This window comes from Lagopus muta, chromosome W (genome assembly GCF_023343835.1).
Source record: "Lagopus muta isolate bLagMut1 chromosome W, bLagMut1 primary, whole genome shotgun sequence".
In the NCBI taxonomy this organism is placed as follows: domain Eukaryota; kingdom Metazoa; phylum Chordata; class Aves; order Galliformes; family Phasianidae; genus Lagopus; species Lagopus muta.
Window position 1 is genome coordinate 2,032,590 of NC_064471.1, and position 27,937 is coordinate 2,060,526.

At 45.0% G+C, this 27,937-nt stretch overlaps 1 protein-coding gene across 1 annotated transcript in view; it reads right to left on the reverse strand.

Annotated features, from left to right (window-relative positions):
• The window catches only part of LOC125686398 (zinc finger SWIM domain-containing protein 6-like), a 522,860-nt gene that overhangs the window by 337,264 nt on the left and 157,659 nt on the right, over positions 1 to 27,937 (reverse strand). Inside the window, exon 2 of the mRNA XM_048930326.1 lies at positions 238 to 594. Coding sequence (XP_048786283.1) covers positions 238 to 594 — 357 coding nt within the window. The remainder of the gene's footprint in view (positions 1 to 237; positions 595 to 27,937) is intronic.

Here is a 27,937-nt window from a genome sequence, read left to right on the forward strand (position 1 = left end):
AAGTATTAACAGCACTGGAGACATCAAGCTCCATGCTTATGCATTCTTCTCTTTCCCAAAAAGTACTATTTTATAAACAACTTGAAGTTTCAATAACAGAATTCTCTTTTGTAAACATCATAGAATTACTCAGATTGGAAGGGACCTCAGGAGGTCATGCTCCTAAATGACACACACACAAAAAGCGCTCAAAACCAAGGAAAGAATGAGACAAGGAAGAAAAAACATCAAACTTACCATGGACTTGACTGATTTCTGAATTCTGAGAAAGAATTTCATCTGCTAATTTTTGAGCAGTTGGTAAAACTTCTGTGTGGTGCACTGTGATCAAATATTGTACAAATTTTTGTAGTTGGTCTCTGTTCATTTGAAAGAGTGTCTCTGAAATGGGAAGATGTAGTTTGACCTGGTCTGGCTTGCGGATTCGGTATAAAGAGAGGGCAACAACATGGGCACAGTAAAATATATCTTTGTTTCCACAGCTACAAGTCACTGAGGTAATCTTGCAACGATCAAAGCTGATAGCTACATTGAAAACAGTTTCTGGCTCCGATTGTATTGCAGGCTCTGTCACTGTGCCACTCAAGTGGAAACCTGGGCAGGAAAAGAAAGAAGGCTTACATTATTAAGAAAAATACTATAATTTCATTATCAATTATCTTTTGCTAAAAAAAGACACAGAAAACTCATTATTTCTGAGAAATGATGCATCTTGAACATCTTAGCCTTTATTACAAGTATGACAAATCCTTTCATATGTATGTACCTATTTCATCTCCAACAAAATCTAAGAGAAGTAAAAAGTGCATTTACAAGCCCTCTTTGCCATTCCATCACAACATTCATAAATGTTTTTCTTACTATCAAGCTTTTATTTGGTTCTGATAGCTGCAGAAGCAGAGTTGCATCCAGTTAAGACCAATGTGAAACTCCCAGTAGTTCAGCAAGTTGGCAGCAATTTTCCAAACCCTATGCCAGGGAGATTGCATCTAGCAGAAAATTTAACTGTTCTCTCAACTTATTGAGAGAATTTGCTTACAAAAGGGAAATAATGCACTACAGTGGCATGAACCCCAGCCCTAATCTCTAACCTGCCACAAATTCATTTACAGAAGTCACTTAACCACCTTGATACAAGTGATCCAGGAAGGAAATAAAAAGTAAAGTTCTTTGGAGATGGAACACGCTGCAGTTACCAACATACAGGAAATCACATTTATAGTATTGAAGGAGATGTGCAAGCACCACTTCAGAAGTCTGCATTATGAGCCTGTTTTCCATTCAGCATGATAAAGCCCAAAGCAAAAGAGCAGAGTTTTTGTATAATATAAAAAGATATGGTATGTAGCAAGAAAAATGTTCACTTCAGTACAGACAGCACTGCTTGACAAAGAACCCTGCTGAATCAAGGTCTCAAACACTGTCCTCTGAAGATCATATCCAAGCCTACATCTATTTTCCCAACATGAAGACCCAGGTCTTGCTCTCAATACTTTCTCACTGAATAGCAAAATTTGGGTGGTTTCTTTTTGAATTTTATGTAAGCATGACATTTCTCTTGACTCAAGCATTAAGTGAGAGGCATAGATACACAGTAATACAACCTAATTTCATATGCCAGATCACTATTAAACTTGAACAGACAGTGCATATAAAATCTGGAATAAATGCTACAAGTGAGGTGTTATACACTATTTATAACAGAAATAACATAAAACCACAACATCTAAACTCCAAATTGATTTAGCATTCTGAAACAGAAAATGTGTTGTATGAAGCAGTATCACAAGAAAATAAGGTGCTGTAGTTTAAACCCAGCAAGCAACTAAACACCACACAGCCTTTTGCCCACTCCCCCCCATCAGTGGAAAGAGGTTGAGATAAAAACTATTTACTAAGATGGGAAGAGAAAAATAACAGTTGTGATAATAATACATATATGAATATACAAAACAAGGGATGCACTAAGCAATTGCTCACCACCCAATGACCAATGCCCAGCCAGTTCCCAAGCAGTGGCAGATTCCCCGGCCAACTGCCAGCAGTTATACAGGTTTTTTCACATAATATTATACAGTATGGAATATCCCTTTGGCCAGTTTAGATCAGCTGTTCTGGTTCTGTCCCCTCCCAGCTTTTCATGCATCCCAGGTGTCCTTGCTGGAAGACAGTGTCATACTAGACACTGAAGAATATGAAATTCTGTCCCAGCTGAAATCAGAGGATTAGATGGGAAAAAGAAATATATATATTGCTGTAGCCCAAATTTCCATCTATTTAAAAAAAAAAAAAAAAACCTCTTAAAGTTGCAAGAAACGAAGAAAATCTCTCATCTGTGCAGAGAGCATCACTATTCAGATTGCATTATTACATTTGGCTGCAGTACTCTGATATTCTACCCTGAAGGACATCTGCACACACTAACCTAGACATTGCACTAGAATGTTTACCAGTTAGAGTTGAAACTAAAGAGGTAGTAAGCTGTAAAGTGCACAGAGAGGAAGGGGAAGGAGGCTGAATGAGCCTGAGCGTTTCATAGAATCATAGAATGGCTTGGGTCGGAAAGGACCTTAAAGATCATCTACTTCCAACCTCCCTGCTGGGGACAGGGTTACTACCCAATAGACCAGCCTGACTGGTCTATCCCATCCAACCTGGCCTTGAACACCACCAAGGATGGGGCATCCACAACTTCTCTGGGCAACCTACTCCAGTGTCGCACCACTTTTTGAGTATAAGTTCTCCTCATATCTAATCTAAATCTCCCCTCTTCTAATTTAAAAATCATTCCCCCTGGTCCTATCACTATCAAAACATGTAAAAATTTGTTCTCTCTCCTGTTTACAAGCTCCCTTTAAGTACAGGAAGGCTGTAATGAGGTCTCCCTGGAGACTTCTCCAAAGTGAACAATTCCAGCTCCGTCTAGTTTTTTCCATAAGAGAGGAACTCTAGCCCTCTGAAAATCAAGGCCCTCCTAAAAATCTGCTCAAAGAGCACCACATTCTTCTTGCACTGGGGGCCTATACAGGAACTACTGAGTCACAGCCTGAACCTCTGATAATCTCAGGTGAGCCATGAGTCAGCCAGAGAAGCACAGGTGAAGGCAATTCACCTGTGCTGCCAGAAGGGGGGGAGCCTGGATCCACCCCTCCTAGACCTATTTAAGAGCTGGCTACAAATAGGGAAGGATCTCTTTTGAAGATCCCTTCTTCTGGTGCTTTCTGTCAGTAAACCTTCCATTTATTCTCCTTGTTATCCTTGTCTATTTTGTCTAACACTCTTGTGATTATAACATCTTAATATCAATTGATTATACACTTAGAGAGTTAGGCAGGCCAAACATACTAAACTTTACATTGTGTCTTTTCTTCGGAATTTATATAAATGGGTCAAGGGGGAGAACAACATTTCTCCAGAGAAAATGATTCCAGGGCAGATCCCAGGATTTGAGGGATCCCCCTATTATGACTTAACAGTTATCGTTGAACAACGGGGTCCTTTACGCGTTATGGGGAATATCTCCCCATATCGCATGGCGGATTACTTTCAAGGACTTACCAAAGATGTGCTCATCACTAAAGAAAGACAACTGGCTGTCTCCATAGTGGCATGGCTACTATTAAGTGCCTTAAATCATGCGGAAATAAGAAATAATACTTTAGAGACTGAAAATCAACTCCTGAAAGATTGCATTGAAAAACTGCAGCATGAACTCGGTGTTTTAACAGGGAAGCCAATTCTAGATCTTCCCGTAGGCCAAGTTAGTAACATTTCAATAAACGATGACCAGACTCCTGAATTAACAGGCTTTGTTGATCAAGAAAATAAAACGTCTAAATTAGATCTTGAATATCCAATTCTGACTGATCCGCTAGAAGTCGGTCCTGTTGTAACCCAGGAAACAAAAAAAATGCAGGACAGACCAGCAGGGGTGCCGCCTGATCAGTGGCCCCCTGCCCAGACTCATTTACATGTAACGGCCTGGCCATACACGGCAACAGAATTGATGGATTTAGTACAGCGATTTCAGCAGAAGCCTAGAGAAAGTGCGCCGGCTTGGTTATTAAGACTGTGGGATTCTGGGGCAGAAAGTGTCTTGGTGAAAAGCCCAGAAATAGCCAAGTTGACCACCATGACTATCCATCCTGCTCTCAGGCAGAGGTTATATGTGGGTAATAAATACCGTGATGAAAACCATTCTATAATAGAATGGTTAATGGCGGCCTGCCGTATGGTACGGCCAAATAAATCGGACATACCTTTACATACAGGCACGTGGTCCTCCATGGAGGACCTTCAAAATTACATCTGCGAACTGGGTGTAAGAGTGGGTATCTACGGAGACACATTTGATGGCCCTGATATGGTTAAATTCTCAGCAGGGATGAGAGATTTTAATTTTACAGCAAGCTCCCTCCCATCTCTATGGCACCCTAGTCTCCATATTAAATCCCCTTGTAGCCTCAAAAGCAGTAGTCCAGCAGGCTGCCCAGTTAGTTGCCAACTTGGGAGGAACAGAACACCTGCGGACCAGGGGATATATTCGGCTATTGGAAGAAGCAGAGGTCCTGCTGGTACATAAAACCAAAATGCCGGCTGCTCGAGCTCCTCGATCGGGACCCATAAGGGTATCCTGAAAACAATTGTTTAATGATTTAATTTAGGCTGGAGTCCAATTTGCCAAGATTGACCACCAGCCCAACCATGTCCTTCTCCAGCTCTGGAGACAACTAAAGGACAATCAAAAATTCTAGAGTTACCCTAAGAAATCAAGGGTGAGGGTTATAGAGAGGGTTCAAACCACAACATGGAACCTACAAGATTTTATTGTTCCAAAAGGGAAAGAAAAAAAAAAAAAACCACGCCAGGTTTCTTGGGCCACAATGCCTGAGCCATCGGAAGCAAAAGAATAGGCCCTAGCACAATTCTTGGCGTGACAAGGGATGTTAGTCCCCGTAGGGCCTCCAGACGGGACCGGAGGCCCTATGTAGAATTAACGATTTATTGGTCCCAAAAAAATATTCAGAGAGTTATGGCATTGGTAGACACAGGAGCAGAAACATCAATTACCTATGGAGATCTGGGAAAATTTGATGGGGACAGAGTGATGATTGGTGGTTTTGGGGGACAGACTATTCCGGCCACCCAAACATGGTTAAAATTGGGGGTTGGGCGTCTCCCAGCCCAGGAGTACAAGGTGTCCATTGCCCCAGTCCAAGAATACATCCTGGGCATAGATATTCTATGGGGTCTGGCTCTCCAGACAACTGTGGGAGAGTTCAGACTTGGACAGAGATGTATCGGTATCCGGGAGGTGCAGGCAGTATTAAGAACCCATGCAAAACATGAGCCTGTTTGCCTGCTGAAACCACGCCGGATTACTCATGTCAGACAGTATAGACTCCCAGGTGGGCAAGATGAAATATCAAGAATGGTGCAGGAATTGGAAAAAGTGGGCATTGTAAGACCTGCACACAGCCCATATAGCTCCCCCATATGGCCAGTGCGAAAGTCAGATGGCACATGGAGAATGACAATAGATTACAGAGAATTAAATAAAGTCACGCCGCCTATTCATGCAGCCGTACCCAATATTGCCTCCCTAACGGACACATTGAGTAGGAAGATAAAAACCAATCATTGTGTCCTAGATATAGCAAAAGCATCCTTCAGTACCCCAATTGCTGAGGAATCGCAAAATCAGTTTGCGTTTATGTGGGGAGGCAGGCAATGGATCTTTCAGGTCCTGCCACAGGGGTACGTGCATTCACCAACATATTGTCACAATCTAGGGGCACATGACCTGGCTGACTGGATGTAACCTGATGATGTTAACCTATATCATTATATTGATGATCTCCTGCTAACATCGGACTCACTGGACGTAGTAGGACAGGCGGCAAATTCATTAACTGCCTATTTTCAACAGAGGAGATGGGCTATAAATCCCCAAAAGGTGCAAGGTCCAGGCCTGTCCATAAAATTCCTGGGGGTGGTTTGGTCAGGAAAGACCAAAGTGCTGCCCAGTGCTGTCATAGATAAGGTTCAGGCATTCCCAGTCCCTACAACATCAAAACAGCTGCAAGAGTTTCAAGGTATATTGGGTTATTGGCGTTCCTTTATACCTCACCTAGCGCAGCTGCTAAGGCCAATGAACTGACTCAGAAAAAAGGGGCAACTAAGGGACTGAGGGAAAACGAAACAGGATGATTTCCAACAAGCAAAACTGGCAGTTAAACAAGCCCAGGCATTGGGTATATTCAATCCTTCCCTCCCAGCCAAGTAGGACGTTCATGTTACTCAAGACAGCTTTGGTTGGGGCCTGTGGCAACGCCAGAGCGCTGTTCGGACCCCCATTGGTTTCCGGTCTCAGCTTTGGCACGGAGCAGAAGAAAGATACAGTATGATTGAAAAACAGTTATTGGCTGCCTACTCGGCATTACAGGCAGTAGAGCCAGTAACTCAGACAGCTGCAGTTATAGTCAAGACCACTCTGCCGATTCGGGGGTGGGTGAAAGATCTGACCCACCTTCCTAAGACAGGTGGCCCAAACACAAACAGTGGCACGATGGGTCGCCTATCTCAGCCAAAGGAACAGTCTGTCTTCATCACCCTTGAAAGAAGAACTCCAGAAGATCCTAGGCCCAGTGACGTATCACAGAGATGCACCAAAAGAAATACTGGTAGCTCCACCAGAGAAGAATCCCGTTCAGGAGGAAAAAAATCCTTTCCCTGAAGATGCCTGGTACACAGATGGATCCAGCAAGGGCAACCCCAGCAAGTGGAGAGCAATAGCATACCATCCTTCCACCGAGACAATCTGGTTTGATGAGAAGCATGATTAAAGCAACCAACGGACAGAACTGTAAGCTGTACAGATGGTTATAACCAAGGAACCCAGTGGTGGTACCCTGAACATCTACACAGATAGTTGGGCAGCGTACCGGGGACTCACTCTTCAGATTGCACAGCGGGCCACCCAGAAAAGGTCTAACCATGCCTGACTGAACTGCGGTAAAGACATGGTTAGATATATGGAATACGGTCAAGCACAGGACTGTATGTGTCTACTATGTTTCTGGTCATCAGCCCTTACAGTCACCAGAAAACAATGTAGCTGACTGCATAACCAAGATGCTGTAATCACAACAAAATTGTGTATAATCAACAGACAATGAAACATTATAATCACAAAACAAACAAGAGAATAAGGCAAAGCAGACAATGACAACAAAAAGAAAATAAGTGGAAGAGCTTACCCTTTGACTAAGCTCATCAGAAGACACCAAAAGAGGAGATCTTCAGAGGAAAACCTTCCCTTCTGCTAGCCAGCTCTTAAATAGGTCTAGGAGGGGTGGAGCCTGGCTCCCCCCCTTCCGGCAGCACAGGTGAATTGCCTTCACCTGTGCTCCTCTGGCTGACTCATGGCTCACCTCAGGTGATTAATCAGAGGTTCAGGCCCTGACTCAGCAGTTCCCATACACCGACACACTGGCCCGAGTTTGATGGATTGAGAATTCACCATCTGAGAACATCGCCCGCTGGTTACATCAGAAGCTATGGTATGCTGGACAAAAGACAATGTGGGCAGCTGCTAAAGCATGGGGACTGCCCCTACAACTATATGATATCATCCAGGCATGCCAGGATTGCGGCGCTTGCTCCAAGATGAGACCGAGATCGTTGCCCGGAACAGCAGTCCATCTTGCTAGGGGACACAATCCTCTCCAGCGATGGCAGGTCGATTACATCGGGCCCCTTCCTCATTCAGAAGGGGCAAGAGACACCCTGACCTGCGTCAGCACTGCAAGTGGGCTGCTGCAGGCCTATCCAGTACCGAGAGCAAACGAGGCATATACCATCAAGGCACTCACTAAACTGATGTCTGCCTACGGGACACCTCAAGTCATCGAGAGCGACCAAGGGACTCATTTTACTGGTGCAATGTTACAGCGCTGGGCAGAAGAAAATAACATCGAATGGCGATTCCACCTGCCATATAATTCAACAGGGGCAGGCTTCATCAAACGTTATAATGGTATTCTTAAGGCTGCCCTGAATACAGACTCCCAGTCCCTGCAGGGGTGGATTCAAAGACTGTATGAAACCTTGCGGGACCTGAATGAAAGACCTCAAGATGGCAGACCCAGTGCCCTGAGAATGTTGCAGACAACATGGGCAACCCCGCTTAGGATCCAAATTACGGGCACTGATCATCAGGTAAGACCTGATGGGGTACCCATAAAATAAAATGGCCCTCGAAGGTGCAGGTAAGACCCAAGTGGTATGGCCTACTTGCACCTTGGGGGAGATTATTGGAGGTGGGAGGCTCAGTAGTCCCTCCAGTAATAGTTGCATGGCCTACTGATATCGTGGTCAACACTCCGATCTTTATCGCTAAAGGGACCCCCATCATGTCCCTATGGCAGATCAGGACACCTCCTTTGGTGCCTGATATCGTTATGCAGCCGCAGACATCCGGCCAAAAGGTGTGGTGCAGGCGGCCAGGAAGTGCCCCAGTACAAGCGGAAATGTTGACCCAGGATAGAAATACGGCCTGTATCTTGCCCTGGAGAGCAGACTTTCCCCTCCTTGTACCTCTGAAACATCTGTATTACTCCCCGTGAGTCTGTGAGCCTTCAGGACCACTGGATGGAACAAAATGCCATCAAGCATTCGCGTGTTGCTGTCAGATCACGTACAACACTCGGTGATGGTCTGCATGGGACTGATGGAACATAGAACGGACCTGCACCTCAGGACCTCATGCCTCCAGTCACATTATCGAACACTGGTCCATAGAAAGAGTATGGACATTCACTGATCGTCACTCGTCTTGAATTGTGCCAACACACGTCACGATAAAATTGTATAAGTGTCGCAATACAGTGGATCTCTGTATTAGGGAAAGCTTACCATTTAGTTAACCTGATCATTGGTTCACGCCGTGAAGGTGTAGAGTTTATGGCAACTGCTGAGTCACAGCCTGTACCTGTGATGACTTGAGGCGAGCCTTGAGTCAGCCAGAGGAGCACAGGTGAAGGCAATTCACCTGTGCTGCCAGAAGGGGGGGGGGGGGGGGGGGGAGCCTGGCTCCACCCCTCCTAGATCTATTTAAGAGCTGTCTACCAGTAGGGAAGGATCTCTTCTGGAGGTCCCTTGTTTTGGTGCATTGTGTAGGTAAGCCTTCCTTTATTTTTATTATTTTAGTCTGTTTTGCCTAACTGTCTTGTGATTGTAACATCTTAATATCCTTTGATTATACAGGGCCCCAGGCCTGAATGTGGGTCAGGCCTCATTAGGCTAGAGTAAAGGGGGACAGTCATCTCTTTCATCCTGTTGGCCGTCTCTCTTATGATGTTTTTGAGGATTTTGTTGGTCTTCTGAGCTTGAAGCACACACTGTTGAGTAGCATCAAACTTGAAAATCATTCACCTGAACCTACCAAGTTCTTCCCAGGGCTGTTCTCCAAGAGTTCTTCCAGTCAATATGCGTTTTTGGGATTGTTCCGGCACAAGTGCAACATCTTGCACTTGGCTTTGTTGATTCTTGTTAGGTTTTCATGGGCTGATTTTTCAAGCCTGTTCAGGTCCCTCTGGATGACATCTGAAAGGTGAGATGGGCCCCACAAGTGAAAGAAAAAAGCCAAGAAGACTTCACAGTGACTGAGAACAAGGGGGTGAAGGGAAATAATTCGAGAGAGTTTACAGAAGCAAGAATGTAGGGCTTGTTAGAAAATAAGGGATGGAAGATACTGTGAGTGGGATAATGAGAGGGATGAAGGCCATCAAGATAAGGGTTTGAGAACAGCCCGAGGACGTTTGGTAGGGAGTTGATTAGATGTCCACAGGGCAAGAAGAACTTCTCTTTCTCATCTGATCACTGTGGGAGCGGACAAGGACCATCCATCTTTGCGGGAGCACCCGCAAACGATCTTTGTAAGTTGTACATGGGGTAAGGGGACATGATACAGTGGGTATCCTGTGAAATGGTTATTTGGGTTCTCCTGGTTGTGATAACAGGAGTTATAGGTTATATATTTGCTGTTACTATCTGCTGTAAATGTTTAGTACTGTGTATCTGAATTAATACCATCAGAATACTTGGGATAGCTTCTGAGGAAATGAGAAATAGAAACTAAGAAATTTTGAACTTATATTTTGACTAAGCTGGTATTGTGTGAGTGTGGGGAGAGTGTGACGTAGCTGAGCTACGGAGCGAGAGCAGAGTCCTCATCTGCTGTTTTGTTCTCCCGTGAGGGAGGCGGCCAGAGACGGATGAAGCAAAAGTTGTTTTGTTCTCTGTATTATTTGTTCATACTACATATTTTGTCCATTTAAATGAAATGAGTTTGGGATGATGATGGAAATATATATACGCTATAGATCATAGGAAAGGAATACAGGGGGAAGGTTGGGCCCTGGAGGGAGGCAGAGAGAGGAAGGATCCTGAGGATAAATTGTACTGTTTATTGTCTCTGTCTTTGTTGTTGTTAAATGTTTATGTCGCGAAAGTGTTATGTTGTTATGTTATTTGTGTACGAGGCGTTATGGAACAAGGGGAGTCTAAAGTGATACTGAGAAGTATTTTGGCTCGCTGGAGAAACATTGCTGGTGAGCCAGAGGGGGAATATTGAATAAGAAACGAGAACATAAATGGAATAATGGGACCAGTTTTGTAATTGAGTACGCTAATCATGAGAGACCAAGTGCTGGGTGTTTGTGGAAGTTGAAGAACTGTATGGTTTGGCTTGTGGATTTTGAAAGGAATGGGACAAACTGTTTTGATGGTATAAGAAAGCTAATTGTTAATGGTGTACAGAAATAGAATTGAGGGTATGTGGAAGTGTAACTTAGGGTATGAATAGTGGAATAATATACAAAGGAAAAAGGGCTAAAGAGAAAGTGAGTTTACCTGTGCTGGCATGAGAGCAACCCCCCCGCGAGTGGAACTCGGTGTGAGAGAGTGTGCCGCACATGGAGACTGCTGCTGTAAACAACAGTACTTGCAAAGGGGGAGGCAGAGAGGACAGGGCACTGAAAATGAGAAAAGCCTCTGCAGAGATCTACAAAACCTGAAATCCCAGTGTTAGCACAGGAAGCCTCCCGAGAGCAGGAGGTAAAATTGAAATATGTTAGTAGTATATGTAATTATGAGTTTGAAAAGAACACAGTCTGAGGAAGGCAAAGGGTGTAACAGGGATGTTAGGACTGAAGGGAGCTGAGCGATGTGAAGGAAAAACAAAACAAACTGTCATGGTTCTATGTTTTTGCTACGAGCACGGGTGAGAGAATTAAAAAGCAGATCAACCGCCAGTGCAGTTGCTCCAGTTGCCACAGATAATGAATAAAGGGGCCCAGCCCTCAGTCGGGGGGGAAGGGATAATAGAGTATATTGGACTGTGTGGATTAGATGGCCTGGCACATCAGAACCACTGAAATATAAGGCCCTGGTGGACACTGGTGCACAGAGCACTCTGATGCCCTCAAGTCACCAAGGGACAAAATCAATCCGTATTTCTGGAGTGACCGGGGGCTCTCAAGAACTGACTGTGTTGGAGGCTGAGATAAGCCTCACTGGTAAGGACTGGCAAAAACATCCTATTGTGACGGGCCCAGGGGCTCCATGTATACTAGGTATTGATTATCTCAGAAGGGGGCATTTCAAGGATCCCAAGGGGTATCGATGGGCCTTTGGAATAGCTGCTGTGGACACAGACAACATTAAGCAGCTGTCTGTTTTGCCTGGCCTGTCAGAAGATCCATCTGTTGTGGGGCTGCTGCGAGTAAAAGAGCAACAGGTACCGATGGCTACAAAAACGGTGCACAGGCGTCAGTATCGCACCAACAGGGATTCTTTGCTCCCCATTCATAAGTTAATTCGTCAACTAGAGAGCCAGGGAGTGATCAGCAAAACTCACTCGCCTTTTAACAGCCCCATAGAGCCAGTGCGTAAAGCCAGTGGGGAATGGAGGCTGACGGTGGACTACCGTGGCCTGAATGAAATCACTCCCCCACTGAGTGCTGCTGTGCCGGACATGTTAGAACTCCAGTATGAACTTGAGTCAAAAGCAGCCAAATGGTATGCCACCATTGACATTGCTAATGCCTTCTTTTCCATTCCTTTGGCCAAAGAATGTAAGCCACAGTTTGCTTTCACATGGAGGGGCGTTCAGTATACCTGGAACCGTTTGCCCTAGGCGTGGAAACAGAGCCCGACCATTTGCCATGGGTTGATCCAGACTGTATTGGAACAGGGCAGTGCTCCTGAGCACCTGCAGTACATTGATGTCATCATTGTGTGGGGCAATACAGCAGAAGAAATCTTTACAAAAGGAGAGCGAATAATCCAAATTCTGAGTGCTGGTTTTGCTATTAAGCGAAGCAAAGTGGAAGTACCTGCCCAGGAGATTCAGTTCCTAGGTATAAAGTGGCAAGATGGCCGTCATCACATCCCGACAGATGTGATCGACAAAATCACTGCTATGTCTCCACCCACTAGCAAAAGAGAGACCCAATCTTTTCTGGATGCAGTGGGCTTTTGGAGAATGCATATTCCAAACTACAGCCTCATTGTAAGCCCCCTTTATTATGTGACGCGAATGAGAAATGAGTTTACATGGGGCCCAGAGCAGCAGCAGGCTTTTGAACAGATTAAACAGGAGATAGCCCGTGCTGTGGCCCGAGGGCCAGTACGGACAGGACAGGGTATAAAGAACATCCTCTACACTGCTGCTGGAGAGAATGGTCCCACTTGGAGTTTGTGGCAAAGAGCCTCAGGCGAGACCCGAGGCCGACCCCTGGGATTCTGGAGTCGAGCCTACAGGGGGTCGGAAGAGGGCTACACTCCAACTGAGAAGGAGATCTTAGCTGCGTATGTGGGGTTCGGGCTGCTTCTGAAGTAGTCGGTACTGAAACACAGCTTCTTCTGGCACCTCGACTGCCAGTGCTGTACTGGATGTTTAAAGGAAAGGTTCCCTCCGCCTGTCCTGCTACTGATGCCACTTGCCGTAAGTGGATTGCACTGATTACACAACGAGCACGGATGGGGAACCTCAGCCATCCAGGAATCCTAGAGGTCATCGTGGACTGTCCTGAAGGTAAAGTGATTTGAAAACCATCAGGAGTAGATGTATCACGTGCAAAAGTTGCCCCACCGTACCATGAACTACCAGAGCATGAGAAGAAATATGCCCTGTTCACAGATGGATTGTGTTGTTTTGGGGGATGGCATCGCAGATGGAAATCTGCTGTGTGATGCCCCGCAGAAAAAGTTGCAGAGGCCACTGAAGGGAAAGGAGAATCAAGCCAATTTGCAGAGGTAAAGGCTGTCCAGCTGGCCTTAGATGTTGCTGAATGGGAGAGGTGGCCAGTGCTCTATCTTTACACTGACTCATGGATGGTGGCAAATGCTTTATGGGTGTGGTTAAAGCAGTGGGAGTAGAATAACTGGCAAAGAAGGCTAATTCTATTTGGGCTGCTGAACTGTGGAAAGACATTGCTGCCCAAACAAAGACTATAGTTGTAAAGGTGCGCCATGTAGATGCTCATGTGCCCAAGAGTCTGGCTACTGAAGAACAGCAAAATAACCATCAGGTAGATTGATCTGCCAAAATTAAGGTGGCTCAAATAGACTTGGACTGGCAACAGAAGAGTGAATTATTTCTAGCTCAGTGGGAGAGACCATGAGACCTCAGGTCATCAAGGAAGAGATGCAACATACAAATGGGCTAGAGACCGAGCGGTGGTCTTAACTATGGATGCCTTTGCACAGGTTATCCATGACTGTGACACATGTGCCATCATCAAACAAGCCAAGAGGATGAAACCTCTGTGGGAGGAAGGGCGATGGCAAAAGTACAAATATGGGGAGGCATGGCAGGTTGATTATATCACCTTGCCACGATCTCACAATGGTAAGCTTTATGTGCTTACTATGCTGGAGGCAACCACTGGGTGGCTTGAAACATATGCAGTACCCCATGCTACCGCCCGAAACACCATACTGGGTCTCGAGAAACAAGTCCTGTGGCGACATGGCACCCCAGAAAGAATTGAGTCAGATAATGGGACTCATTTCAAAAATTCTCCTGTAAATTCTTGGGCCAAAGATCTTGGCATTGAGTGGATTTAACATATTCCCTACCATGTACCAGCCTCTGGTAAAATTGAACGATACAATGGATTGTTAAAAACGATGCTAAAAGCACTGGGTAGTGGAACATTTAAGCACTGGGAGAAGCATTTGGCAGAAGCCACCTGGTTAGTCAATACCAGAGGATCTATTAATCGTGATGGTCCTAACCAATCCAGTTCCCTACATACCATAGAGGGAGATAAAGTCCCCGTTGTGCATGTAAAGAACATGTTAGGAAAGGCAGTTTGGGTTCTTCCAGCTTCTGGAAAGGGCAAACCTCTCCATGGTACAGTTTTTGCCCAGGGACCAGGATCCACTTGGTGGGTAATGCAGAAGAATGGGGATGTCCAATGTGTACCACAAGGAAACTTGGTGCTGGGGGAGTGCTGTTAGTAATTCTATGTATATAGCCATGTGTCTGTGATGCAATTTAATCATTTTGGTTTTTTGTATGTATGTATATTTATTTTAAGCATGATGTAACGATGTAGAATAAGGGGTGGAATGTCATGGTTCTATGTTTTTGTGTTTTGGGTTTCAGTATTCCACATCAATACATCATGTTGTGCACGGGGTATTGAAGTGTTAATGCCCCAGTTCCAGGTACCTGTCCCTGTACATTACCGAAGTCACAGGAATTCACCCTTCATTACAGAAGTCACCCTTCCGGGTGGGGGGGGGGGGGGGGCGCTCTCTTGCAGCCTTGTAGTGGGTGCTGGGGGTTGCTTTCCTAGCCTTTCTACGTTTTTCAGGTTTGACTTGGTCCCGGGAACTCTCTTTCTTCTTGTCTGATTTATAAATCTCAATTTTAATTAAATTATATTATCTTGTGTTATCTTGTATTCCAGTATTATAGTAAATAAGTTTTCCTCCATGGATTGTTGCTGCTGTTCTTTTCCTCTCTTCCTTCCTTCCCATTTCTGTGGGACTGGTGTGGGGGGGGGAGGGCAGAGGCCAGTTGCCCCCTGTCACGGGTGTAGATTGGTCTCGTCATCTCCGTGACAGAAACAAAAACTTATCGAGTAACAGAAACAGTAAGAAATTGGCAATAACAGCAGCTGTTACTGTCGCGGTACTGGAATAGGGCTGGAAGAGCCCAGGGAGGGTTCCGCCCCGCTGGAATGAAAGTAATTTGTAAATTACTAAGAGGGAGTGTACAGTCTCTGGTTGCGAAGTTGAGGGATGGGAATTAGGGTAAACTTCCTAAGCAGATCCACTGGTTAAAATACAGCTAGGGGTGCAGGATAAATAAGTTTATCCTTTGGTGGATGCAGGTGCCTCTTAAGACCTGTAGGTGATTTTATAACAGCAGTAGGAGCTAATGTCCAATAAGGCTTAGGTTTGGGGATTAATTAAATAAAGATTAAGAAAACAAGTAGGAATACATACATTCTTGTACATGTCAGGTTACTCTGGCAAGAAATTAAGTAAAACTGGAGCTAAGGATCAAACAATATTAACTGATTGAGAATTGTAAGTCTGCCTTTAACACAAGCTGGGAAAAACAAGGTTGTAGTCCCAGAAGCTACAAAAATCTTGAGTAAGATACACTGACGAGTGTGGGTATCAGGGATACCTGCCAGAGCCAAAAAAAAATGCAATCCTAAATAGGAGTTAAGTTAAAAGCAAGAGCTAGCCCAGTAAGGGTAAAGCAGTGCCCTTTGAGAGTATGTGACTGTAGGCGGATAAAAGAAATAATAGATAATTTTTGGATAATTTGGATTACTAATTGAATATGAATCCCAATACAATACTCCGAACCTGCCAACAACAAAAAAAATTTGGAAAGCAAGTGCAATAGTTTGGTACAAGATTTGAGGGCAAGTAATAGAATAGTTGAATGCATACACTCAGTGGTGAAAAATCCATACACTTTATTAATCAAGTTAAGGAATGAGTAAGTGGAGTTTACCTTCTGGATTTCAAGGATGCCTTTTCTGACAGGTTTGGCCAAAGGAAGCCTAAGGTTATTTGCCTTTGAATAGGAAAACCCCAAGATGGGGTGAAAAGACTCAGTTAATCTGAACAGTGTTACCCAGGGTTGTGAGAACAGCTCAATGATTTTTGAGAACTGGTCAACTTGTGAACAGGAGACTTGGGATCCTCCATCCCAGAGTGGAACCTTACTGCAGTTCATGGATGTCACACACACACAAAAAAAAAAAAAAAAAAAAAAAAAAAAAAAAAAAAAAAAAACCACACACAGGACTGTGTGCAATAGACAGAGTTTGTTCAATTTCTTGGTTTAAATGATTATCAAGTTTCTCAGCAGAAAGCACAAGTAAGTCTACAGTAAGCGATGTGTTTGGGATATGAGACTACAGCTGGACTTCAACCCTTAAGGACTGTCAGGAAAGAAGCCACCTGCCAAACCCCTGAGCCACAAACTGCCAAGGAAATCGGTACACTCCCAGGAATGACAGGATGGTGCCGACCGTGGGATACACAGCTACGGACTGTTGGTGAAGCCAAAATATTATATGAAATGGGGAGGCAAGGTGGGCGTTCCCTCAGCTAAAATAAGAACTCATGAAGGCCCTCTGCTTTGGGGCTACCAGCTCACATTAAAAAAAAAAAAAAAAAAAAAAAAAAAAAAAAAAAAACACACAAGGAATAGCCCTGGGAGTCCTTGCCCAGAACCTTGGACCCTATCAAAGGGCAGGGGCACACTTCTCCAAACAGCTTGATGAAGTGAGTAAGGAATGGCTGGGGTGCTTGAGGGTGGTGGCTTTGCTAGTACTCAGTATTCAAGAAACCCCTCAAATTATGCTAGGCCAAAGAATAACAGTTTTAATATCTCATACAGTGTCTACTGTATTGGAGGTAAAAGGAGGGCATTGGCTCTCACCCCAAAGGTTCATGAAATCCCAGGCCACCCTGGTAGAGCAGGATGATATAGAAGTAATTGCAACTAATATTGTCAACCCAGTATCTTTTCTTAGCTCGACTCCTGGAGAACCAAAGCAGTATTTCATGACTGCTTTGAAACAACTGAAGCTGCATATTCCAGCTGGTCAGACCTGAAGGACAAACCCTTAGAAGACGCAGAAGGCACTTGGTTTAGCAATGGTGAAGGGGACTATGTGGAGCTTGCTGGGGGTCCATCCCCATGGGGATCCACAGTTAGCCTGATTCCCATGAGGCCATGGGCATCACAGGCCTAAACGGCAAAAGCAAGGTCTGCTTAGTTACTATGCTTGTTGCTTCTGCTGTGCTAAGGTGGTGATCATGGGTAGTGATCATTTACAATAGGGAACTGTACGCTTTGATCAAGAAGAAACACTGGACGTAGAAACAAGATGTAAGATTAGATATGGTTGCTTAGGGAGACCTTGAAACTGTTGAGACTTGTATGCAAGAAATACGCAATCATATATATGTATATGTTTGTGTTGCTGTGTTGGGCGAATAATAGTAGATGTAGTAGTAGAAGAATAATAAAGGACTTTCCTAAGACAGAGGACTCTGGTTGCTGAACTGCGACAACTGGCGCCCGAACAGGGACCTGACCAGTCCCCTTGAGAGTATTCTGAGAGAAGCACGAAACAGCACGTTGAAAGAAATGCGATGAGCGCGTTGAAAGAAACGCGATGAGCGCATTGAAAGATACGCGGACACCTTCACGCCTGCTGCCTGTCGCTGGACGAAGGTAAGCGCTTAAGCTACAGTGGTGAATAAAATTACTGCGGATCAGAAGAAGATCCTGGAAAAATTTCAGCTTCTGCTTAAACAGAAGGGAAAAAATGGTCTCCACTACTGATTTACGGCAGATGCTTGCTTGGGCTGTTAAGGGAGACCTGACCATTACTAGCAAGATGATTTATAACCCAAATACTTGGGATGCCATTGGTGTTAAACTTTGGGACGCAGTTACAAAGGGAGATAAGACAGTACTGCCCTGGCTTGATTCCTGGTGTCTCATTTTTGAATCTTTACAAGCATGGGGAGCTCCCTCCACATCTGCAGGATCCTTTGATCCTTTGCTGGCCACGATGGAGGGGGACCCTCCTCCTCATAAGGGCAAGGGGAAGCCCCCTGTTCCGCTCCCGCAGAAATGTAAAGTAGTTTTGAAAAATGAAGGGGAGACAGACAATCCTTTCGACCCCGGCCCTATTGACCCCAAGGAGGAACCAGACCTGTTTCCCCCCTGATCCTCATGACGCATGGCTTGCTATCCAGAGAGAAGCAGTAGGGGTCGGGGATATGGACATGTTACATGCGTTCCCTGTCGTTCTGGACCCGGAGCAGGAGCCCCATTGTGAGGCACTTTCCTATTCAGTTTTGCAGGATCTGTGACGAGATCTGTGCTTCGGAGGAAGCAAAGGTTATTGCAGCAGTTTCAGAAATTACAGCTGCTTCAAACCGCGCTGGTTTGTGTATAGCTGAAGACAAGATTCAAAAGACACCACCATGGCTCTATCTTGGATGGCAAATATCGCAATCTAGGATCCGACCCTAATCAGTGACTCTTGCGATGACAGTGAAAACCCTCAACAATATGCAGAAAATTTTGGGATCTATTAATTGGCTTTGACCCCTTTTAGGAATTTCTATGGAACAGCTCCACCCGCTTTTTCCACTCTTGGAAGGTGACCCAGATCTCACTTCCCCCAGACGCCTTGCTCCAGATGCACTCACGGCTCTTGGATCTATTGTTGATAAAATTACTCTGCAAGCTGCACACCGAGTGGATCCGACCACTGCAATTGACCTTTTTATCCTCAATTCCTCCTTTCAACCATACGGCTTGTTAGCTCAATGGCTGCCTAAAAACCCTGATCCGCTTGTCGTTGTGGAATGGATCTTTCTGCCACATAAATTTTCAAAAACTATTACTACCCTAATTGAAATGGTTGCCATGCTTATCTCCAAAGGCTGTGATTGTCTTGCTCTCAATGCCTGAGACCTGTCAGTCATTTATGTTCCTTTTGATCTCCATCAATGGGACTTCGCCTTCACTAAATCAGATGCACTCCAGCACGCACTGGCTGGATATTCTGGCCAGATTACAACTCATTTCCCATCCCACAGACTCCTGCAAACCCTGCATTCATTCCCTCTGATCCCCGCTTCTAAGTTAGCGCCTACCCCCCTGCCTTCAGCCTTAACAGTTTTTACAGATGGCTCAGGTCACATGGGCCGCGCGGTATCATTATGGCAGGGAGAGAATGGGCACTGGGAGGAGGATGTTTTCATTACGGAGGGATCAGCTCAGGTTGTAGAATTGACCGCAGTTGTATGGGTTTTTGAATGTTTTTTTGCAACCCATTAATATTGTTACTGACTCTGCTTATGTTGCAGGTATAGTGATGCACATATAAGGGGCCTACCTGAAGGAAGTCTCTAACCCTTGCTTGTTCACACTATTACTGCATTTACAAGAAGCAATTGGCAAACGTACCCACCTTTATTTCATTCAGCACGTCCGATCCCACTCTTCATTACCAGGCCCAATTATAGAAGGCAATACTTGGGCAGACAAACTCGGAGGGACAGTTGTGGTCCCAGACCGTTTTGCTCAAGCCTGCCTGTCACATGATTTTTACCATCAAAGTGCCCAAGCTGTGTGTTGTTCTTTCAAATTACCAAGGAACAGGCCACAGACATTATACAATCCTGTCCTGATTGTCAACTTTTTTCCCCCACCCCACGTATCGGGGTTAATCCCAGAGGCCTACAGTCTCTAGAGCTGTGGCAATCTGATGTTACACATTTTTCTGAATTTGGTAAGCTTAAATATGTTCATGTTTCCATAGATACATTTTCCACCTGTATATATGCCTTGCCCCATATGGGAGAGAAGACCCCGGATATGCGCAGGCACTTTCTTGCTGCCTTTTCAGTTCTTGGAGTCCCCCAAGTCATTAAAACGGACAACGGTCTGGGTTACGTTGCCCATACCACTCAATTATTTTTTCAACAGTGGGGCATCCAGCATAAGACTCATACCTCACTCACCTATGGGTCAGGCCATAAGAGTTGCATGTGCCCGTTCTATTAAAAATATGCTTATTAAACAAAAGAGAGGGAGTGGGGGCCTTATGCCTCAAGAAAGGCTTGCAAAGCCATGTTACATTCTGAATTTTTTTAAACCGTTGGACCAAAGAAGGGCCACCTGTTTGTAGGCGTTTCACACAGACCTTACAACACATACAGAAACAAAAGGCTTTGGTAATGGTCAAAAACCCAGATTCCCTGCAATGAGAAGAGGACCTTACCTGTTAATAACATGGAGTAGAGGATATGCTTGTGTTTCCACAGGATCTGGCCCAAAGTGGACATCAGCAAGATGGGTCTGCCCCGCCTCTTCATCTGCTGCTTTTACCTGATTTTGAACGTTAATACAGTCTGGCTACCACCCCAACCTAAACAGAACATCTGGGTCATCTTGGCAAACAAGACCAGACAGGGTACCCTATGTCTTTTGACAGCTTCTCCGGGAAATCCGTTTACAGCCTGTCTGGTGGGCCAACCATTAGACTCCTGGCCCATCCCTGCAGAAGTGCGATTAGCAGTGCTTTCCAACACCAGCACTATTGTGGATCAGTGGGACGGTTGGGTGCCATACCTTCCTCCCGTAATCCTGGAACCACAGGAATTGGAATTATTGGGATCTGTTAAAATGGACTATTGTCTGTATTTTGATTATGGGGGAAAAAATCAAACTCTTGGTCAGTGTGTTAATTCCACCTTACCCGCATATAGAAATTATATAGTATGGTGTAACTATACTTCTCTTAATATTTCTCGATCTACTAACCATCCACTCAGCTTGCCCGCAGGTGTTTTCCTTATCTGCAGTGATAGGGCATGGCATTCAGTCCCCTGACATATAAAAGGAGGACCTTGTTCTTTAGGTAGATTAACCTTGTTAACACCTAATACCACGATGATTTTGAAGCGCGCTAAGCACCCCAAATGTTCCACCCATGCTTTTCAGGCTGATTGGAAAGATACGGTAGAGTTTTGGAACCCTGGAGCCGTTACAGCCGCTTCTGCTTTGGCTCCAGGAGTTGCCTCTGCCCAAGCCCTTACAACGCTCAATAAGTTAGGATGTTGGCTTGCAAAACAAGCTAATGCTACCTCTTTAGCCCTAAGTGGTTTATTATTAAATGTAGATTCTGTCAGACATGCCACACTTCAGAATAGGGCAGCAATTGATTTCCTACTGCTTGCACAAGGCCACGGCTGTCAGGATTTTGATGGTCTCTGTTGTATGAATCTTTCCGATTACTCTGAATCCATCCATAAAAGTATACAGGATCTGCAAAATGGAGTCCAGAAATTTCAAGTGAAAGATGGATGGGATGCATTTGGGGCTTGTTTGGAGGCTTAGCTGGGTGGCTTCAAAGCTTGTTAAAAATTGCTGTTGTGGGCTTGATTGCCCTCCTTTGCATTTTAATTTGTATTCCTTGTCTTCTGCAACGTGAGCAAAAAATGATACAAGATGCAATGAATTGCGTGTTTTTTGTAAATAAAGAAGGGGGAGGTGAAGGGGACTATGTGGAGCTTGCTGGGGGTCCATCCCCGTGGGGATTCACAGTTAGCCTGACTCCCATGAGGCCATGGGCATCACAGGCCTAAACGGCAAAAGCAAGGTCTGCTTAGTTACTATGTTTGTTGCTTCTGATGTGCTAAGGTGGTGGTCACGGGTGGTGATCTTTTACGACCCATCGTAATGTCGTTCCTGGTAATCCACACAGAGCATGATCCTGAGGGTGTCAGCTGTACACCCAATATGTGGCGTAAATTCACAAGAACAGCACCAGAAAAGCATGCCAGTACAATAGCAGGAATGTATGAGAGAGAGCAGAGAAGAACCCTTTTATCTGAACTGATTACACTATGTAATGTATATTGCGTAGTATTAATGAATACTATGTATATTTGAACTGTATTATACTACATAATTCTGAACAACAATTAGTCCCTAAACAAGCTTATATTTCAGCCATTTCAAAAGTAACTGAAATACTAGATAAAATGGATAGTAAACATGAAGATACAATGGAGGAACTGTCTATCTTGCCTCACTGTGATGAACCTGCAGTGGTATCAGAGACATATGATGAGGATCAGGATTATCAAAACAGTCTCCTGGAGTGGCTGATCAAACTGGTTTCCTACCAACCTGCATCATCCAATACTAAAATAAGCTATTAAAAGAAGATGTCTTCCTGCTTGAGCAAATAACAATAGTAAGACTATGTCGCATTTTGCCTTGTGGTATTAGCTATGTGACAATGGAGAAAATATGAAAAAGTGGCATAAAAAACCCACTCCTGCACTTCAAGCACAGGTAAAAGAATTACAAGACAGATCAGCCACCAAGGTGAACTTCTCCAAAATGGTGATTGCTCCAGTTGCTGCGGGACACAGCAATAGCCATAAGAACAACAGAGATAACAAATAGAGGGGCCCTGCCCCCAGACGGGGGGGGGGAAAGGGATAATAGAATGTATTGGACCACGTGGATTCAATGGCCTGGCACATGCAGAACCACAGAAATATGAGGCACTGGAAGACACTGGTACACAGGGCACTCTAATGCCCTCAAGTCATGAAGAGGCAGAATCAATCCATATTTCTGGAGTGACTGGGGGCTCAAAAGAATTGCCTGTGTTGGAGGCTGAAATAAGCCTCACTCGTAAAGACTGGCAAAAACATCCTATTGTGACTGGCCCAGGGGCTCCATGTGTTGTCAGCAACTGCGAGACCCCCCCCACAGGATGTGACGCGATAGGCCCTCTCCCTGCTCTGTGATTGATGTGTGGCATGTGCCCTTAGGGGCGTAGACAAAGCACATAGGTTATATAAGCTAGAGTTCACGTGTAATAAACGCCATTTTGCTGTTCATCATATTGGTGTGTGCGTGCAGTCATTTGGTCCTGGCCTGGTTTTAGGTCAGTACCGTAGGAGGCAATGCAACATTGGTGCTCCGTGTGAGGAACCAGAGAGGAACCCACTTGTGAGGATCCCCCTTGCATGAGAAGCCAACTTGCGTTAAAGTCTCCTGCGAGCCTGCGGAATTTCCAATGCCGTAATGAGGTAATTACGGGTTGGCCATGGAAGACCGTGGTGTTACGGTATTCGCCTAAGGGCGTGCCTGCAGCAGCTGGCTGTTGTGGAAGTTCGAGGGTGGGGATAGCCTGTGGTTGGTGGCAGGTCGCTCTCGAATCGGGACATCAGTGCCGTGCTGGTGATGGATCAAGTTATTAAGTTGGTCCTTCAGTTCTGTAAGGACTATCACAGCAAGAATGCCCCTTCTAAGAAGGACATTTCCGCTGTACTTATTCACCTGGAAAAGGAGTGGAATCTTCCCTCCCCTCAGGACATTTTAGATCCTGATAAATGGGATCAGTTTACGTCCACGCTTGCGTAGCGTGGGATAGAGGAGCAAAAAGCAGCGGAGCTAAAAATCTGGGGGTTAATTCTTGGGGCTCTTAAAGCCACTAGAGAAGAAGATAGAATTCCTGAGGCTGCGCGCGTTATGATGGGTTTGGAATTTACTAATGCCATGAGAAGTGGCGCGGGAAGCGTACTTTCTTGCAGGTTCCCTGAGGAAGAGAACGCCACAAATATGCCCTCAACTATGGCGACTAACATCTCGTCTGCACCTTCGGCACCCCCCTTCGCTCCCCCCTCGGCTTCAGCTTCACATAAACAAGTAGAAGAAGACTGCGCTAAACTGTCTGCACTTTTATCATGCAACACCGGCCAAGTGCAGGAATCCAAGCTCGTTGAAACTCCCCAGCCGTATCCGCGACAACCGCTGTATCCTTCTCTGTGTAATCCAATACCGCCTGCGGGGGCAGGGAAAGAAGTGAGCTGGGATGGGACACTTGCTGTCTCCTCTGAGGAGATGGAATGCAGTAACACCCAGGGGGGTGGGGACTGCGGGAAAGGTCTGGGTACGGATTGGTCAAAAGTTAGAGAGGCGGTAGAAGAAAAAACAGCAGAGAGAAAGGGAAGCGATGTAACTTACAGGCGCTCGGATGATAACATCCGGCCAGCACTGTCCACCCTGATCGCGCCTGAAGGAGTAGGTGGCGTGTGGCCAGCGCTGTCTGCTCAGGTTGCACCCGTAGGAGAAAGACAAAATGACAAGAGTCTCCAGACCCACTCCCTACCACAGCATTCAGACCCACTGATTCGACCCACACATCCTTTTACAAGATTGAGTGCGTATGCAACCAATCAGAAGCCTCTACAACAGTCAGTGCATGATCAAAGGGAGATGGGTCTGAGGGGAGGGGTGTGGAGCCCGCAGCTTCCAGCTGTGACTGAAAAAGATAGTGAAAGGAGTGAGGTGAATTTGCATTTAGGAGTTAAGAGAGATGCACTAACAGATTGTGGGAAGTTTAGATCTAGCCTGATAGAGGAAGGAAGTGTACTGGAGATCTTCCTGATAGTAGGGAACAGTAACAGAGGCCCAGAAGGGGTACCCCTCGATTCGAAAGACATCACACACCTGATAGATTGTGCAGAGAAACAGGGGTTGAAATCACTCCTTGCTTTAAATGCATTAGAAGTCCTGACAGCATCAGGTCTTCTCTTTCCTCATGATACAACAAATCTGATGTGCATGGTTTTTAAGCCAATCCAGTATACATTGTGGGCATCAGAATGGGTTCCCTTCATGGACAGGTGGCCAGATTGAGGCCTGGAGAACAAGCAACAAGCAATTCCATACAGCTGGCTTGTGACAGCAATGCTCTCAAAGCTTGATACATCTGCCTTGATATTGAACAAATGTTTGTCATTTGGAGGTACATTCCAACAGGTACCTGAGGCAATGTTGGTATACATTGGGAAAGGTTATGTTTGTATAAGGATCCTTTGTAATTTCATACTCATAGATAGTGCCACTGGAGCTATCAGCAATCACTCTAATCAGTAATCTCTAATCTCTCTGTCTATGACTTTACCAGTACTTTAGAATGTGGCTTTGATTGTTTAGCGTCGGTAACATCACATCAGTTATTGCAGGCACAGCATGCTTCACTGTCAGAACCGTGCATGATCTTCATGCGTTCTATTCCCTTGCTGACAGCTCATAATGTAATTCAGGCATGTCCATATTGCAATTCTGCCCCAACTATTGGTGCAGGTGTTAACCCCCATGGCTTAAAGCCACTACAGATCTGGCAGACAGTTTTTTCATGGGAACGCCGTATGGTCCCTCGTCCATGGCTCGCCGTTACTGTAGATACAGCTTCTTCTATGATATCAGTCACTCAACATGCAAAGTGCAATTCAACCGCAGCACGGAGTCATTCGGCCACTGCAATAGCCACTATGGGGTTGCCCAGCCAGATAAAAACAGATAATGGGTCTTGCTTCATCTCAAAATCGACCCAGGAATGGCTAACAGCTTGGGGAATATCTCATTCCACAGGAATCCCTGGCAACTCTCAGGGACAAGCAATTGTAGAACGTGTCAATCGCCTCCTCAAGGAAAAGTTACGCATCCTAGGTGAGGGAGAAGGGTATCAGAGTGCGATTCCTGTTAAAACACAAGCAGAGATTCTATCTAAAGCCATTTACTCATTGAATCACTTTGAACGTGGAGATTGCAGTAGAAGCCCTGTACAGAAACATTGGCAGCCCAAAGTTTTGAATGAAGGGCCTCCAGTAAAAATAAAAGCAGATAGTGGGGAATGGGAGGCGGGCTGGATGATTCTGGTATGGGGAAGAGGCTATGCAGCAGTAAAACATTACGAAACGGGAAAAATAGTATGGATACCGTCGCGAAAAATTAAGCCAGACATCAGCAAGGAACTAACTGGAACATAAGTCTTCCCTTTACAGCATTGACTCCTGGGAAGGCCCAGACAACAAACAAGATCGGCGAAAGAACAAGAGAAGGAGTTGCTCCTGAGCAGCTTACCCACAAAAGAAAGGTGTTCGTGCTAATGAGATAACTTGTACCAACTGCTAAAACACATCAGAGGCAGTGCATAGTAAACCTTCATTGCTGTTCACCACGACACAAGAGAGAGAGACATCACGTCTTAGAGAGAGCAAAGAAGGACGGAGAACACCATTGATGGGAAGTGCTTCTGGGATGGTTCATCAATGCGACGGGAATGTTTAACTCTGTTTAATTCTATTCTATATTCAGTTACAGTTGCATTAGGTCTAACATTAATACGCTTAGTGCTTATAGTCATATTATACATATAGGCATATAAGTATATATTAGGTATATAGGTATATTACACATATATTAGTGTATGCTGAGACAAATGACTCGTATGGCAAATGCTAAGACGAACAAATCAGCATCATCTAAGAATGCAATATATAGTTTTATGTAGAACTCACGTTTAAGACATTAGGATTATTAAGTTAATAGGTTGTCATTAGGTTAACACGTTATAGGGTTATTAGGGTAGGATTATTCTGCGAATCGGGATGTAACGGGGCAAGGCTTAACCGAGAGGACAATGGCATGTATAGGTGCAATGCGGGGATTTCGGGGTTGTCACGGAGTTGACCAGATCAATCTATGTCCGTGACAGGGGCGACAGGCCTCTGCCCTCGCCCCCCACCCCAGTCCCACAAAAATGGGAAGGAAGGAAGGGAGGAAAAGAACAGCGGCAACAATCTATGGAGGAAAACTTATTTTACTATAATATCGGAATACAAAATAACACAATATACAATTTAATTGAGATTAATAAGTCAGACAAGATAAGAGAGAGAGAGTTCCTGGGTCCGATTCAAACATGAAAAGCTTGGAACGCCTAGGAAAGCACCCTCCAGCACCCACTGCCAGGAAGCGAGTGCCCCCCCCCACCCGGAAGGGTCAGATCCCGTGACTTCTGTAATGTACAGGGATAGGTACTTGGAATTGGGGCAGTGACACTTTAATGCCCCGTACACTACATGATGTTTTGATGTGGAATACTGAAACCCAAAAACAAGAAACAAAAACAAAAACATAGAACCATGACATTCCACCCCTTATTCTACATCGTTACATCATGCTAAAAAATATATATATACATATATACAAACAAACAAAAAATGATTACAATGCATTACACACACACGGCTATGTACATATACATAGAGTTAGTAACTGCACTCCCCCGGCATCAAGTTTCCTTGTGGTACACATTGGACATCCCCATTCTTCTGCATTACCCACCAAGTGAATCTTGGTCCCTGGGCAAAAACTGTACCACGGAGAGGCTTGCCCTTTCCAGAAGCTGGAAGAACCCAAACTGCCTTTCCTAACATATTCTTTGCATGTACAACAGGGACTTTATCTCCCTCTACGGTATGTAGGGAACTGGATTGGTTAGGACCATCACGATTAATAGATCCTCTGGTATTGACTAACCAGGTGGCTTCTGCCAAATGCTTCTCCCAGTGCTTAAATGTTCCGCCACCCAGTGCTTTTAGCATCATTTTTAACAATCCATTGTATTGTTCAATTTTACCAGAGGCTGGAGCATGATAGGGAATATGATAAATCCACTCGATGCCATGATCTTTGGCCCAAGTATTTACAAGAGAATTTTTGAAATGAGTCCCATTATCTGACTCAATCCTTTCTGGAGTGCCATGTCGCCACAGGACTTGTTTCTCGAGACCCAGTATGGTGTTTCGGGCGGTAGCATGGGGTACTGCATATGTTTCGAGCCACCCAGTGGTTGCCTCCACCATAGTAAGCACATAATGCTTACCATTGCGGGATCGTGGCAAGGTGATATAATCAACCTGCCATGCCTCCCCATATTTGTACTTTTGCCATCGCCCTTCCTCCCACAGAGGTTTCATCCTCTTGGCT